This window comes from Hemibagrus wyckioides, linkage group LG26 (assembly GCF_019097595.1).
Source record: "Hemibagrus wyckioides isolate EC202008001 linkage group LG26, SWU_Hwy_1.0, whole genome shotgun sequence".
Taxonomy (NCBI): Eukaryota; Metazoa; Chordata; class Actinopteri; order Siluriformes; family Bagridae; genus Hemibagrus; species Hemibagrus wyckioides.
In genome coordinates this window covers 18,355,213-18,371,416 of record NC_080735.1, presented here as the reverse complement: position 1 = coordinate 18,371,416, position 16,204 = coordinate 18,355,213, and the positions used below count along the sequence as shown (strand labels likewise).

The 16,204-nt window shown below is 43.2% G+C and overlaps 3 protein-coding genes across 7 annotated transcripts in view; 1 reads left to right on the top strand and 2 right to left on the bottom strand.

The window, feature by feature from the left end:
- Nucleotides 1-2,953, bottom strand: part of tnpo2b (transportin 2b) — a 17,190-nt gene extending 14,237 nt beyond the window's left edge. The window contains exons 1-2 of one of the 4 annotated variants that reach the window (XM_058380551.1): nucleotides 2,738-2,953; nucleotides 660-2,583 (exon numbers count right to left, since the gene is read on the bottom strand). In XM_058380551.1, coding sequence (XP_058236534.1) covers nucleotides 660-758 — 99 coding nt within the window. In that variant the 5' untranslated portion in view covers nucleotides 759-2,583; nucleotides 2,738-2,953. The other 3 variants (XM_058380550.1, XM_058380553.1, XM_058380552.1) reach the window with 3 other exon arrangements.
- A 229-nt stretch (nucleotides 2,954-3,182) lies between these two features.
- On the top strand, nucleotides 3,183-5,043 carry dpy30 (dpy-30 histone methyltransferase complex regulatory subunit). The gene is made up of 5 exons (XM_058380557.1): nucleotides 3,183-3,279; nucleotides 3,612-3,652; nucleotides 3,741-3,788; nucleotides 3,877-4,028; nucleotides 4,831-5,043. Exons 1-5 carry the CDS (start codon nucleotides 3,270-3,272, stop codon nucleotides 4,901-4,903), a joined length of 324 nt encoding a protein of 107 aa, XP_058236540.1. The 5' UTR covers nucleotides 3,183-3,269; the 3' UTR covers nucleotides 4,904-5,043.
- A 1,926-nt stretch (nucleotides 5,044-6,969) lies between these two features.
- psen2 (presenilin 2) lies at nucleotides 6,970-14,770 on the bottom strand. Of its 2 annotated transcripts, XM_058380554.1 has the most exons (11): nucleotides 14,614-14,770; nucleotides 13,470-13,618; nucleotides 12,178-12,380; nucleotides 11,939-12,080; nucleotides 11,755-11,822; nucleotides 10,864-11,084; nucleotides 10,167-10,265; nucleotides 9,777-9,830; nucleotides 8,834-8,953; nucleotides 8,627-8,742; nucleotides 6,970-8,537 (listed from the first exon to the last, which is right to left on the bottom strand). In XM_058380554.1, exons 2-11 carry the CDS (start codon nucleotides 13,593-13,595, stop codon nucleotides 8,382-8,384), a joined length of 1,305 nt encoding a protein of 434 aa, XP_058236537.1. In that variant the 5' UTR covers nucleotides 13,596-13,618; nucleotides 14,614-14,770; the 3' UTR covers nucleotides 6,970-8,381. The 2 variants fall into 2 exon arrangements, with proteins under 2 accessions (XP_058236537.1, XP_058236538.1); XM_058380555.1 differs by lacking the exons at nucleotides 13,470-13,618; nucleotides 14,614-14,770 and adding an exon at nucleotides 12,509-13,430.
- Between the last annotated feature and the right edge of the window lie 1,434 nt (nucleotides 14,771-16,204).

The following is a 16,204-nucleotide window of genomic DNA, read 5'->3' as shown; positions in this document are numbered from 1 at the left end:
GCCCCCAACACTGTGAAGAATAAGCCCCGCCCCCTGAGCCCACCTGAATGAGTCTGGAAATGTGGTCTGAAAGGATTGACAGATTTCCTCAGTCGTGTTACAGGACTGGTGTCTAGTCACGGCGTGGAGGACACGGAGCAACTCCACTCTCAGTGTCGGCTCTGATCTAACACGGAGGTCACTCACAGGGGTCACGGAGCTGCAGTGTGGGCCTCGCCTCGCCCCTGGTGGAGCCACCAGATACTTGGCAGAACTGGCTGAGGTTTGCTGGAGACTCTTCACAGCAATTAGATGTAAGGCCCTTAAACCCCCCACCCCACTCCAGGGGCACTGCATCATGGCTGACCCTTCCCCTTGTAAAGAAAGAATTTCACTGTGCAGTGATGTATATGAGGTCAGAATTACGAGGGCACGCTGACAACCACCACCACCATCACTAAGGCGACACAGCAGGCTGTAACCTGTTCAGTCTTTCACTTCCGTTCAACTTCTTATCACAAAAAGAAAGTTTAAGTGTTTAAGAATGAGAGTGTACGACTCGTGAAAGATTGATTATTCAGTAGCGGATCAAGTCCAGTGACGTCCAACATGAAGTACAAAAACAATGCACTGGTTAATTCCACACACCCCCCCCCACCTTTGTGTGTGAGAAAGGATACCTCCTGCACCGCTCTCTGCGTGGCCGTGTCTGGAGACTGTGAGTCCTTCAGCAGCAGGAGAACCTGCTGGAGGCTCTGCTCGTCCGGCTGCCACTCCATCCTGCCCTCACACACACATCCACCCCACACACACACACCCCCACACACACACAGAGACGAGGACGCACATGCACGCACGCAAATAAAACAGAAACACGGAAAACACACACAGAGGACGAATGAGTGCGCTAGACAGAGAACTCTACTCGAAATGATCAGCGATGCAACACACACACACACACTCCAGATAAACCTGGCACACACACACACACACACTGACAGCTCCAGCTACTGATGCTCCAGACTTAATGGACTGAGTGCAAATGGTGTGGTGAAAGGAACAAAAGAAGGAAAGAAAAAGAAAAGAAAAAGAAGAAGAAGAAGAAAAAAAAAAAACATATCGCAATGACTTAAATCAGAACCGGTTTCTTGTGACGGGACACAATGGAAGCAGGTGGAAAGGTCAGGATTGTTAATAATTAGTTTAATAGTTAGATTAATATTAGAGGACCTACAGGATAAACAGAGTGCGAATTATATCACTATAGGCACCCCGTGTCCTAAATCGACCCTCTGTCCCTACTCCCTAGAAAGTGCATAAGGTATAAAGCGAATCATGCTGCATCATTTGGGCACTAATCTACTGCAGTGCATTGTGGGATTTTCTGGAGTGTCACGGATATCTGTCCACTAGGCTGGTCAAACACGAGTGACCCTACCTAAGATGTGCACTACCTAGTGAACACTCGCGTGAATTGGAACACGTCCCATGGGATGTTTGTGGGGTCTGTTTGTCGCTTTCACGCGGTTTTTTTCTCGGATATATAAAAGTACTAGAGGTCAAGTTCAAGAGTAAAGCAGTAGTCTTACATCTTATGAGCTGAATTATGACAAAAACGAATTTAAAAAAACGTACAATAATGCGGTTTATTAATAACTAAAATGTGTGTGATATGAAAAAACATTACAGAAAAATGGTTCGGTCCATTTTAGGGGGGTTTGAAGGGGTCAGTCTGGTGCGTTTTCTCTAAGCAAGCTACAGAAAAATATTGTTGTTTCATTTTTTAATTATTTCTCATACATAAAGGTTTAAGAACTGCCCAAACCGTTGACTATACTTTCTTTTGGTGTTTAATGTGTTAATTAGTTGGACACCCCCCTCTCTCATTCGCACTCTGTTTATAGTCTTTATCATTAAACCATAATTCGTTTTAAAAATATTTTTTTTTAGTAAACATGTATCGAATTCGCATTTCGCGTTTTAGATTTTAACCATAAATCAGTCGTTTATTTTTTTTTTTACGATGGTTCGACTATCATTAGTCGTATTAGTTTATAATCTTAGCCTACTAAACTAAACTAAACAATGTCTCGTGCTGTGTGTCTCGTGAGCATCAACATCCAGCTATTTATTCCGCTCATTAATTCAAAGCAACAGGTATTTATCCTTTTTTATCTGCCTAAATGCGCGTTATAAAGTATCGGCTTGTTGAAATGACCTAAGTGTGTTTACATCGCCACACAGCTTATTTGAATGTATGCAAATCACGACACTGACTGCCCGGCTTTGAATCTGGCAAGGCCGGAAAAAAATGGACGTTTTATTTTTTTTTCCCCCATCCGTATTCCGATAAAGCCGTATCCTCTTCGTGGATTGGCTAGCGCTTCATGATTGGCGTTCAATTCGTCCAATCGTCCTCCCGCGTTCCTCGGGCTGGAGGCGGGGTTTCTGGGAATACGGGTGCGAAAGAAAACACGACGCCGAAGGGGGCCCCAATTGACGCTGTTTAGCTATTAGGCTAACCTTGTTAGCTGGATATGAGACCTACGTAGGGGTAATGTGTCAAAAAACCAGCCAATATGCGACGCCAAGTTAGTGACATAACTATAAAACATATAAACGACAAAAGACACAGAAAAAACATTGCATTCGTTGATTGCCTGAAAATCCAATTTGAAGAAGAGAGCTAGCTAGCCGCGGCTAAATCGGCTAGGTTAGCTAGCTAACATGTTGAAAGTGCCGCCAAAGGCGCTTTTACCTGATGTCGCGGATTTGTCAACACGCCGATTCCTCTTTTTTCTCTTCTTTCGCGCGTGTGTGTTGTTTTTTTATCGGATTACAGTTTAGTTTAATAACTATGGGATGCGTTTAATCTCCCGTCCTTAATATCTGTTAATCTCGTGAGATTGTTAGTTATTCAATCGCCAGCGCCTCTTTTTTTACTACTGCGATTTTTTTTTTTTTTTTTTTTTTTTTAGGCTGGTGCATAGGCACGTAACATGTCCACTTTCGGCTTCCGTACGTGACGCTATTTTCTGTCTGGCCAATCGGAAACGTGCGTCCTGAAAACGTGGAAATAAAAAGTTGGCAAGGATTGTCGGCCATGTCTAGAAGGTGACCTCAGTGTCGTGTCTGGTCTCGCGAGAGGTCCGTGTTGCCGCCGAAACGAACGGGTTGCTTTGGCAGATCTCGCGAGATGATACACGCCGTAGCCCGTAACCCGAGAGCGAAAGCTACGAAGAATGCGTAAAGTCTCGCGTTGATTCCTCGCGTAGAAACCAACAACAAACATGGCAGACGGTGAGTCTTAGTGTGTCATCTCCAAGGTTTATACACATATTAAATGCTAGTTATTTCGCTTATTTCGGATTTACTGACGAATATTGTTGGTGTTATTATTTAAGGATTTATATGATCGCTTTTTAAATGTATAGCTAGCTTGCTAACGTTCAAGGAAGCTAGTTAGCTAACTGTGCTAATGTAGCCCATTGAATCCCGCCATTGAGCGGTAGCTGGTTAGCATTTGCAGAAATCAGGACTAGTCAGATTAGAGTTGATGTTATTGCACTGTGAAAATGTTTTTTATTTAAATTCAGCCAAGTTATTTTCTGTGTTTATTCGCATACCCTCAGACCACACAGATGCGGATCAGAGCATGGAGGGACACACTCCTGTGAGTTACTCTGACACTCCTATAACATAAAGCAATTGAAGGGTGTCCAAACTTTTTTGCACTCACCCCATCACCGTTTCTGTTTCAGGTTGCAGAAAATCCCCATGCGGAGTACGGGCTGACGGAAAACATCCAGGTATCGGATACTGAGACTGTCACAGCGGTGTGCTGACTCCATGTAGAGTCTGGATATGATGTCTCTCTCTCTCTCTGTGTGTGTGTAGAGAATAGTGGAGAGCGAGAAGGCCAACGCTGACAAAGTTCCCAAACAGAAGGTGGATCTGCAGACGCTACAGACTCTCCCCACACGAGCGTATCTGGATCAGACGGTGGTGCCCATCCTGCTCCAGGGCCTCTCGGTGCTCGCCAAGGAACGGTGCGTTTCACTGCATCGCAGAGTCTCCGCTTAACTCATCAGCAGTGTTTCCAGCTCTTCTTTATTTATTTTTCCAGGGGAAAGTAACTAATGAATGCTAGAAGCCTTCGAGATTCAGAGCACAACAAACTGTGTGTGTTTACAAAATTCTGTTACTGCTATCAAGAATGCAGAGAAAAAGAAGCTGCCGTAAGGAGGAGTCAGGAAACAACGGTGATCAGGAATTGGTTGCTAGGGGCAATAGTGATTAGTGATTGGTCGCAAGGGCTGATGGTGACCAGGGGTTGGTTGTGAGGGGCAACGGTGACCAGGGATTGGTTGCTAGGGGTGACGGTGATCAGGGATTGGTCATCTGGAACAATGGTGATGAGTGATTGGTTGGAGGTGAAAATCTGCAGGCATAACTCAGTCAGGTTCTACACACTTCTAAGTGATTTGAATTGGAAAACAAACCCTTACTCTCTCCACTCCTATAAGCAGCAGCTGTAATGTCAGCTGGAGTATTTGATCTGGAGAGCTTCATCGAGCGCAGAACCGTCTCTAACACTATGGCTGGTTCGTGTTCTAAAAGAATATCGAGTCGCGTCGATGTGCTTGTTCATGCGCTCATGAGTTGAAGAATCCCAGGCTACAGTGGGTGTGTGTTTAGAACCGTTGTTGTGTGATGGATATGATGCCATAGATAATAGAGCAGGATGTGAAATGCTACGTTCAGACACATTTTCATGAAACGTGCGAGATTCTTTTCTCTTCTCCTTTCCGCATTAACAATGGCTTTTCTCTTCGGGTTTTCTTTCCCCAGGCCTCCAAATCCCATCGAGTTTTTAGCGACATTCCTCCTGAAGAACAAGTCGCAGTTCGAGGACCGGAGTTAAGACGGATGAAGCCGCAGATCGAAACGCAACCACGTCACTTCTTCAAACGTTTTTCCGACTGTTAAGTTTTATTTTGTTTTCTTTTCTTTCTTCTTTCTCCACAATTGATTAAAAATGTTACAGCAGAAATACGACACCAAGCTCCATGTGTTGGTTTAATAATTTATTGTCCAGTCTGTTGAGTTCTTTACACTTTATTCTCACACCACATCAGTTCCACGTGACAGACAAAAGCCGTTGAGGAAACCTAGGGGTTAGACGTAAACGTACAAAAAAAGCACAGGTCTCACACAGGAAGTCTAAAAAATAGGTGAATATTCTTCAGTTTATAAAGAGCAGTCTTCAAGCACTGCCTTCATCGTTCCAGTCACGTTTATCCTATGTACTCATTCATCCTGCTTATATATCTAAAACACTTCCTGATTTATTCCAGGCAGTAAATTACTGCAGGGAAAAAAAAAGAAAAGCTTAACATTTTACAGAAAAGAAAGAAAATAAATGCTCATTTATGATTGGTCAAAACATTTTTCAATTTGAGTAAATATTCTATTCAAAAGTGCAATACACTGCACTTAAGGCAAATGCTAGAACCCAGGTTCCTCAAGGAATTTTATTTCCCAGAAAAAATGGAGAATTACGACTTGGAGGAAGTCTTACAGGGTACAGTTTCTCTCTGAAGTAGTTTAGACCAGTGACTCTCACATGTTTTGTAGTTTTAAGTGTAACAAATTCCACCGCAAATGGATTTATTTCATTTTTTTCTTTGGAGATGTGGAACCTTCTAGTCCTGAAAGTCCTGCTGATAAAACAAATTTGAGTTGGCTTTGGTGCTTGGATGCCTAAATACACGATATTGCCAAAAGTTTTGGGACATCCCTCCAGATCATTGAGTTCAGGGGTTGGGCTCGGCCCCTTAGTTCCAGTGAAAGGAACTCTTAATGCTTCAGCTTCATACCAAGACATTTTGGACAATTTCATGCTCTTTGTGGGAACAGTTTGGGGATGACCCCTTCCTGTTCCACATGACCACACACCAGTGACCAAAGCAAGGTCCATAAATACATGGATGAGTGAGTTTGGTGTGGAGGAACTTGACTGTCCTGCACAGTCCTGACCTCAACCCCATAGAACACCTTTGGGATGAATTAGAGTGGAGACTGAGAGCCAGACCTTCTCATCCAACATCAGTGCCTGACCTCACAAATGACCGTGCTTCTAGAGGAACGATCAAAAATTCCCATAAACACACTCCTAAACCTTGTGGAAAGCCTTCCCAGAAGAGTTGAAGCTCTTACAGCTGCAAAGGGGTGGGACATCTCCATATTACATTCATGTGCATGGAAAGGCAGACGTCCCAAAACTTTTGGCAATACAGCGCATACTCACTTTGTTGAGGTGGATTGTAATTATCGTCACCATAACAAAATAAAAGTATCCATGGACGCCATTTTGAGAGCGATTTATGTTTTATGATTTATTTACGGTTTATATCGCGGTGCTGCTCAGTTCTCACTTCTGATTGGTCAGAGGGTTTATATCAAGGCGCTTGTTGTAAAGCGTTTTCGTTTCTATAGTATTGATGTATCGCACATAAACGAGTTAAAAAATGTTGATATGAAGGAGAAAGGTTCATTTAACATTGATGGAAGGAGTCTACAGTGTCTGGCTGTATAGTACAGTTTGGTCTGGCTGTTTGTAGCTGCTATAAGGTAAGTGAAAACGTTTCGTGGACGTTATACACCATTCAACATCACTACAGACAAAAAAAAAAAAGTAAAATGTGCCGTCTTTAGAGTTTACATACAATCTTAATTAACTGTTGCGGTATAAGAGAAATAAAACGCCGTCATTGGGAAATGATCTACTCCAGACGGCGGTAACTCGGCTTCATCATCGTGGATTTATTTTCCACGACGAAGCGTGCAGGACAAGGAAATAAATCCTCTCTTATTAATAGCTGTAACATTTTTCAGACCTCAACTCGGAGATTGTGAGCGTCAGTTTTTAATCCTGTGAGCTGTGATGTCAAGATATCCATCAAGAAATAAAGTCTCAGCGTCAACGTGTAACATAAAATTATTCGTTTAATCAAAAAAACAAAAAAAACAAAGTCTAGTCACGGTGCAGTAAATGATTCATGATGAGGATAAATCAGGGGATTTTATTCCTGCTCACAAATCGATTAAAATAAGAGAAATAAGCCAAAAAGAATTTTGAGATCCCGAGGCGTTGAGACGTCGGTACGGTGTAAAAAGCTGAAATGAACAGAAACACAACTCCGCGTATTTAAAGAAGTAAACACTTCAGGATTCCACGAAACCTCTCAAAATAAAGTCTGGAAATAAAATGATGGCTTAGCCGAGACACGTTCGGCGCCTCAGGTTCGCTGCTTCCACTTTTACTTCTGAGGGACGAAGCTAATGTGGCTAACGAGCCGTAACCGCCGTTACTCATTAGCCATATTAGCTTCGTCCCTCAGAAGTAAAAGTGAAAGTCTTTGCGTTAACTCCAGTCTGATAAATCGTTATAATTCATTATAATTCGTTATAAATCATTAGAATTCGTTATATCAGTCTCTGTGTAATGGTGATATGTAGAGGACGTGTAATTAATGATTTATTTCACGACGTCTCAATCGATATATGTAATACGGTTGAGCTTAATCTAGCTTAATAATTATAATAATAGTATTTAGATTTAGGTTATGTGTTCGTCTATTTTTTTTTTAAAATAGCAAATCCTAGTAATTATTGATTAAATACACTCCTACGGAGTGTTGATTTTTTATTTTTCGTCCTTTAATCCGATGCTGATGTCTCATAAACGACAGCATGATGCTAAAGGTGTGGCTTTACACTTCGTCAGTTCGTGGCTAAGCTAGCCGCGTAGCTGCGGTACAAAACAAAACGAAACAAAAACCCCCGACATCCATTACACTCGTACATTTAATTTTTCCTGTAAAGTTTCTTTGCAGAACCTGGGCCCTAACGCTAGCGCAGGTTTTTATTTTTTTACCAAATCTTTCCTTCTTGGTGAATAGTGTATTTTTCTGATGAAGGCATTGGTTTGTATCTATTTGTTTTCCTCAATGTTTGGGAACACTAAACGTTTTTTTTTTTCTTAGAATCTGAATGCGATACAAGACTAAATTCTTTAAAAGAAAGCGTAGAAAAAAACCCTTTCTGTGAATCCCAGAGAGAACGCTCTGAGCCGAGACGTTTGACCCGACATCGTCTGATCTAGGGTCAGCTGTAGCTTCTCGTATCCGAGTTATCCATCCGAATATGACCGACGAGATCTGATCCCAGATCAGGACTTTTTTATCTTTGATTTTTTTGACCGGAGACGGCGATCACCAGCAACGTCCTGCCTCCGGCGTTCTCATGTAGCAGGGTAAGTAAAAGGCTTTGTCGTTATTCTCACATTCATGGGCGCTGGTTGAGTCGTTATGGCTTGGCAGTGGAGGTGGAGGAGGGTCTCAGATGTAGTACTGATGAGCTGCCAGGCTGTCCATGAACGGCTGCACCAGGTTGCCGGTGGAGAAGTAGAAGACCAGGCCGAAGGTGATGGAGATGGGCAGAGCCGGGAGAGCTTTCTTGAAGATGGCCAGCAGCAGGAGGGTCAGGCACAGACCCTGCAGAGACGAGCGACACGTTCAAGGACAGGTGAAGCAACCACACACTCTGTGTGTGTGTGTGTGTGTGTGTGTTAGGTGTTACTCACGATGAGGATGGCTATGAAGCAGGCGAGTGTGGTGTTCCAGTCTCCGCCCGTGGCTGCTGCTTTCCCCACCAGAACGCTGTAGAAGATGAAGTCTCCTAATCCTAGCTTCACTCCCCCTATACACACACACACACACACACACTTAAGACTAATATTCTGTATATTACTTACATCCCCAAAAACACTCCAACAGCAGCAACTACTTACTGTCTTCCTCCAGCTCCTCCTCCACAGACTGGCTCCTGCTCTCCCCCTGTAACGTCTGACCCTCAGGCTCCGCCCCTTCGCTTTCCAAAACCCCGTGGTCATTATGAAGCGCTTCCTCATCTGAGGAACGTATTAAACAGATTAAACAAAGAGCTGTGGCTGTGTGAAGCTCGAGACAGGAAGAACGAACGCTGGAACAGGATGTGCGAGAGCTTTATCGTCGTCAGGGAGACATTTTTAAAGAACATTACATTAATATATTTCATCATTTCAATATTTCAATAATTCTCATATTGTAAATTTCAGATCTTATTTCTACCCAATAACTCCGTTATTACTTGTTATTGTAAAGTAAAATCACATTTTTACTTCTTACAATTTTAACATATTTTATTACTAATTTATAACAATAATTAATTTTTTGTTTTTATTTATTGCTATTATATCTGCATAAAATCTCATTGTTTGAACTTAATAACTAATTAATAACTTAATATAGCCATTTACCTTATCCATCTTGTATATCAAAATTTTTTCCAACTTATTTATTTACTATTTATTTATTCAATATTTATTTATTTATTCACTATTTTTTATTTATTTACTTAAAAACTTATTATAATTTCACATTATTACCATTATTATTATTTTATTATTATTTTATTTATTATTATAATTATCATTATTATTATTGCATTATTTCAATATACGATGTCAAATTAAACACAAATGGATCAGATGTGAATCAGACGTTTCTAAAGTCAACAAAATTCCACCACTTCTGGCTTAATTCACCTCCAATCTACAAAACAGCATAAAAAGTTAAAAACAATAAGCTATAGTATCTGTGGGGGACACTATTAAGTGTCTATAGCAAGTCAAAGACAGTTATAACAATGTAATAACAAGAACCCACTCCAGCTGGTAACACACACACACTGACCTGTGTTAGGAGCTGGAGACGGATTGGCCATCCCCACCATCCACACCATGGCAGCTGAGGACAGAGAGAGAGGAGATGATGTGTGTTTAAATGGTTTCGTAGATTTTTGTAATAAGGAAATGAACCAGTGCTTCCAGTAGAAACTGTATTGGTTTGGACTAGTCACATGTCTGGAGCTGAAATACATTCATTTCTCACACACACACACACACACACACACACACGTAAGCCAGAACACTAGAAGTATCCTGATTGTGAAACCCCGTATTCATAAGCGTCTGATGACATCACAGTTTGGATGTTAAATATGGAGGCAACCCGGCCCCGGTCTCTGAAACGGCGTGGGTCGATGGTCAGGGCTGTGAGCTGGACGTGTGGTGTGACACTCACACGAGTAGATGAGAGCAGGGAAGATGGGCTCGTTCCTCTCCTGCGCCGTCTCCACCAGCATCCTCAGAGGACCTTTAGGGCTCAGTACAGCTACCAGATCTGCAGCATGACAACGGGACAGATTTTAGAGAATAAAATAATAGAATAAAGGAATAAAATAACATCAGGACTTTTAAAGACGAGGGCGGAGTTCGGCTTGAGGCGACAGAACATCACGCGATCATCAGCCTTTCAGTATTTCAATTAATATTTCATCAAATAACTCATGAGATCATTATTAGAAACTTCTTCTTTTCCCAGATGTTGAGAAACCCCGACTCGAACAGCTGATAACATTATACTCATTATACAGATTTCATTACAAACTTACAGACTATCTATCTATCACTCCCTTTCTCAGTCTCTCTCTCTCTCTCTCTCTCTCTGCCCCCCACTTCCTTTATCTATCTGTCTGTCTATCCATCCATCCACCCATCCAGACACTATAATATTAAAATGAGCGCATGAACATAAAACCGTGATGTGTTTCTGTGCTTGAGAGCTGCTGACACAGAGAACTAATCAACACCTTCGGACCAATCAGCATCCAGAATCCAGCAGCACCGTGGTGTAAGTGAATCCTTTCATTTTTTCCCTTCAGGTTAATGAACAGGAAACGATCCCGTTCTCATCGTGTTTGTGCGGCACAGAAACTCACCGTAGATGGAGATCCCGGCCAGGATGACCCATGCTGACCACTCTGGCAGGTATTTGATGAAGATGAGGGCCATGAGGGCGCTGACCATGATGAGGTAAGCCTGCTGCAGCTGCAGGGGACCTTTCCAGTGGATACAGACCATCCCCACCGCCCCGAAGTTCCAGATAATCATGGCCACCGTCGGGTAGTCCATGGCCACATTGTACGTCCTGAACACCTCCCTGTGGACGGAGGGAAAAGCTACGATCAGAGCGTGTAGCAGCTGATCCTACGAGTCCTACAGACCACGTGATTAGTCACCAACCTGATTAAAGGGTTAATATAGGTTCAGTAAGAGTCTCTGATAAAGACACTGCTCTCGGATTAGTTTCAGGAAATGACTCTAGCAGAGATACAACACTTTAAAGGGGCAGTCTGTAATGTTTCAACAAGTGGGCGGAGCTCATTTACAGGCCAGAAAAAGTTAATATGCACAAATAATTAAGAGATTTTGGTACAATGATTGGTACAGGTCTAGAAACGGTTTTGAACATTACACACTGCACCTTTAACCCCAAGAGGCTGAGCTCTAAACCCTGACCCTGAGCTCTGACACAATCAGATGATTTCATTTGAGGAATCTATGGAGGAATCCGATCTCAGATCATCCACAGATCATCTGCTTCTCTGGATGTATTTCTGATATCTGGAACATTCTAGCTGATGTATGAGTCAATACTGAAAAATACTGTGTAGTAATTATGTCTTTGTTCCCAATCGCACACAGAACAGCTCTGCGGCAGTACAGATGATGCCTCTTTCAGAGTCATGAATGAGGCATCATCTCTCTCACACACACACACAGCTCTATTTCGTTTCTGTAGAGTGCCTGAGGAAAATGATGAGACTTACTCCAGATACATGTAACTGAACCAGAAGAGCAGCATCAGAGAGGACAGCATCAACCAGCCATGGATAAACTGTCAACAACACACACACACACAGAGTTAGATTACAGCTATTGAGACAGTACTGTACGTATGAGAGAGAGAGAGAGACAGAGACAGAGAGAGAGGAGGAAGAGGAGGAGCTTCACCTTGTAGCAGCGATACTTGTAGAGCAGCACCAGGAAGATGGTCATGACCACGATCACGCTGATCATCACGATGGTGTTGAGGAAGGATGACAGCAGCCTCTCGCCCACGGTGTTTGGGTCCTCCGGGAAAGGCGTGTAAAAGCTTTCAAGACAAAAAAATAAACAACAACATAAAGGAAACGAATCCAGAAACAAGTCGAGGTTTAACGTTTTACGATACCACACGATGTTATACGTACAGGCGCTGGCCGTTTTTCTCCGTGTAGAAGCTGACGGATTTGATGGTCGCCACGACGACCACCATGCAGAGCGTGACGGGGATGAAGAGCATGATGACGTGTTTCGCGCCGTACTTCAGTGTCAGTTCCTCGTCCTCGGCATCCTGGGCGGCATCGCGGGAACCCCGTGTCGAGTCTGTCGAGTCCGAGCTGACGAGCCGACGCTGAGAGGAACACGGTGCAGACCATCATCATCATCACTCACACACACACAGGCTTATTACATACACACACATACAATGTAGTCCAATACAGTTATACATCGATCAGCCATAACATTATGACCACCTACCTAATTAGTCCCCCTTTCGCTGCCAGAACAGCCCTGACCCGTCCTGCACTGTGTATTCCGACCCCTTTCTATCAGAACCAGCATTAACTTCTTCAGCAGTTTGAGCAACAGTAGCTCGTCTGTTGGATCGGATCACACGGTCCAGCCTTCTCTCCCCACGTGCATCAGTGAGCCTCGACCACCCATGACCCTGTCACCGTTTCATCACTGTTCCTTCCTTGGACCACTTTTGATAGACACTGACCACTGCAGACTGGGAACACCCCACAAGAGCTGCAGTTTTGGAGATGCTCTGATCCAGTGGTCTAGCCATCACAATTTGTCCCTTCGTCAAACTCAAAGCTCAAATCCTTACGCTTGTCCATTTTTCCTGCTTCTAACATCAACTTTGAGGACAAAATGTTGACTTGCTGCCTAATATATCCCACCCACTAACAGGTGCCATGATGAGGAGATACTCAGTCTTATTCACAGCACCTCTCAGTGGTCATAATGTTATGCCTGATTGGTGTGTATCCTTAATTAACGTACATTATAATGAGTGCGTGTTTAGAAGAGGGCGGAGTTTAGCTTAACGGCGACGGGACATCGTGCAATCGTCAACCTTTCAGTATTTCAAGTAATATTTCTTTTCAGAGATACCGAGCCTGAAACCCTGAGTAACAGCTGTTAAGAACACAACCACCTAACAACATAACATTGGAAGACAACCAAAAATAAATAAATAAATAAACAAAAACAATTCAGTGAAGTTCATAGAGTGTTTTTGAACTCAATAGATTTTTCTACAGGTTCTCAGGGCACAACCTCCAATCTCATTACATTACAGAAACGAAAATTAAAGGAAAGAAACAGAAAGAAACAGATCCATGACCAGAGCATGCACACATATATATTATGTTACAGTGACTTGATAGAAACAGGAGCACTGGTCAGTTGTTGTGTTTTCCTCCACACTCACCCGGGTGGCGTCGGCGTCCCGGGGCGAGTCACGCTGCCGGTCATACGGCTGCACACACGGACTCTCTGTGCTCATGAGCGCCGTCCTCTCGTTACACGAGTCCTCGTCGCTCTCCGAGGCGTTCATGAACAGCCTGTGGATGCAAAATCCTACAAAGAACAAACAAGTTAGGAATGTAGTTCCAGCCTGATGAATGACCACAGACTTTATTATTACACAGGACAGCTTCACTGGAGGTGAACACTCAAAATGTTGAGGTTCTCTCTGGGAGTGGACAGGATTAGGAACGAGTTCATCGGAGGGACGGCTCATGTTGGACGTTTGGGGGGACAAAGTTAGGGAGGACAGATTAATGGTTTGGACATGTGTAGAGGAGGGAGAGTGAGTATATTGGTAGGAGAATGTTGGACATGGAGCTGCCAGGCAGGGGGCAAAGAGGAAGGCCAAAGAGGAGGTATATGGATGGAATAAATGAGGATATGAAGCTAGTGTTGAGGATGCAGAAGATAGGGATAGGTGGAGAGAGATGATTCACTGTGGAGACCCCTGAAGGGAAAAGCCCAAAGAAGAAGAAGAACAGCTTCCCTGTATCATACTTCCAGCGGAATAGACGATGAGCCCAGGGTTTCATTCGCCCATTATTATTTAAAACATCCGTGTTGTATCGTCTGTGAGATCACGACTAGGTCACGAGCTGTATTTTGGCCATACCCATGTCTTTAAAATTCAAGACTAAATTAGCCATGTTTCGCTGGAACTCGTTCCACAAATCTTGAAAACCATATTCAAGACGTATCGAGAGAAGTATCGCGATATGACCGCGCGCCACATCGCCCTGCCCTGGAGACTGTTTACCACAGAGACCACGGCGTGTTTTCCACGTGAATTACGCTTCGAATCTGTCCCACAGTTCATCCTAAACACCGGTTTTGGTTTCTATGGCGATCACCTGATCGTGTGATCCGGGTTAAAGGAAGTATTTATGAAGGTAATCCTTCGGCTAGGAGTTGAAATGAAATCACTCCCTTCAGTAAACACTCGGGAGCTCGAGACAAAGTTTCCCGCTAACAGTTCGGCGAATACAGACTGGAAATAATTCACACTTTACGGTGTAAACCGCCGAGGAAAGATCGTGTACACTTACCCAAATGTGAGAATAAGAGTTATTAAAAAGAAATCGCAGAATTTGCGGTTAATCTGCGAGACGCTCGAGCTCGTCTCCGACACACCGGGAGAACTAAACAGGAAGTGATGCACCAATCAGCTGATCGCTCCACAGGCACGTGACACGACTGACACACACACACACACACACACACACACACAATCTTTCTCTCAATCTCTCTCTCTCTCTCTCTTTCAGTGTCTCTCTCTCTCTCTCTCTCTCTCTCTCTCTCTCTCTCTTTCAGTCTCTCTCTCTCTCTGTCTCTTCCTCTCTCTCTCTCTCTCTTTCAGTGTCTCTCTCTCTCTCTTTCAGTGTCTCTCTCTCTCTCCCTCTCTCTCTCTCACACACACACACACGTCACTTTTTTAGTCCTCAGCCTTGTCCAATTGTACAAGAAGCAAATAAAACAGTAGATGGCACTAAAGTGTTTTTTTCCCCATCAATCACGCTGACAGGAAACCAAAGGTTCTCACAACTCAGATGCTATTTATAGCTTTGAAGTAGATAAAGAGGAGATAGATGTTACATGGCGGTGTGCCCCAGATGTTAGTCAATTATAGCAGCCGAAAAGCAGAAGGCTTTTACGAGAGACATACAGCAAAACGTATATAAGCTACTCATTACCTGCCTGAGCAGAGTCAGTAAACTATCACACCAGAGTCAAATCCAATCAACAAACTCAAATCTACAGAAAAAATCCATCCATAAACAGGCTTCACACCTACTCGGCTTCCAATTATTAATATACTGAGGCTTTATAAACAACAAAAGTCCTGTGCATGATCACAATTCTTTTCTTTCTTGTTTACTCGTTATCACAACTTAATTTTCTCGTGATCTCGGCACAAGAACATGGCAGCAAAAGTGCAGTAATGCAGCATCATGGATTCACCTTTACTGTAATCAGGGACCAACTCAGGCAAATTGTGATGGCTAGACCACTGGATCAGAGCATCTCCAAAACTGTAGCTCTTGTGGAGGTGTTCCCGGTCTGCAATGGTCAGTATCTATCAAAAGATTGCCCCTTAAGAACAGTTTAGCTTTATCTCTATGTTTAGCTCTGTGTTTGTCTGCGTCACCTGTGCTTTGTCTTTGTTCTGTGTAGCACCTTTGGTCTAGGAGGAACGTTGTTTCATTTCACTGTGTACTGCACCAGCTATATATGGTTGAAGTGACAATAAAGGCTTCTTTGACTTTAAGTTCTGTAAGAATGATCCATACAGCTGTGCGAAAATCTATAAATCTGTCGAAGAAAATCAAGTGCAAATGTAGTGCTTCAACAACAGATTATTTCGATTAAATGCTGGATGTACAGTAGAAATCGGAGGTGTCCGATCTTATCCGGAAAGGGCCGGCCGGTGCTGTTGCAGGTTTTCATTCCAAAAGGATGGCTAGAATTAAACCGGTGGAATCGGGTGTGGCTCCTACGCATTCTTCCTTCCCAATCTGCTTTAACCATGAATTATTTAGATTAACTGTTGTGTGTATACACACATATCAGCCATAACATTGTCAGGTGAAGTGGATAAGACTGAGTATCTCCTCATCATGGCACCTGTTAGTGGGGGGG

Excerpts from the sequence above, each read along its gene's own strand:
- dpy30 (XM_058380557.1), top strand. Across the intron at positions 3,789-3,876 it reads GGCTGACGGAAAACATCCAG|AGAATAGTGGAGAGCGAGAA; the intron begins GTATCGGATACT and ends GTGTGTGTGTAG. Across the intron at positions 4,029-4,830 it reads TCGGTGCTCGCCAAGGAACG|GCCTCCAAATCCCATCGAGT; the intron begins GTGCGTTTCACT and ends TTCTTTCCCCAG.
- psen2 (XM_058380554.1), bottom strand. The coding sequence starts at position 13,595 with ATGAACGCCTCGGAGAGCGACGAGGACTCGTGTAACGAGAGGACGGCG. Across the intron at positions 12,381-13,469 it reads GGGACGCCGACGCCACCCGG|CGTCGGCTCGTCAGCTCGGA; the intron begins GTGAGTGTGGAG and ends TGTTCCTCTCAG. Across the intron at positions 8,743-8,833 it reads GGAGGAGCTGGAGGAAGACA|GGGGAGTGAAGCTAGGATTA; the intron begins GTAAGTAGTTGC and ends GTGTGTGTATAG.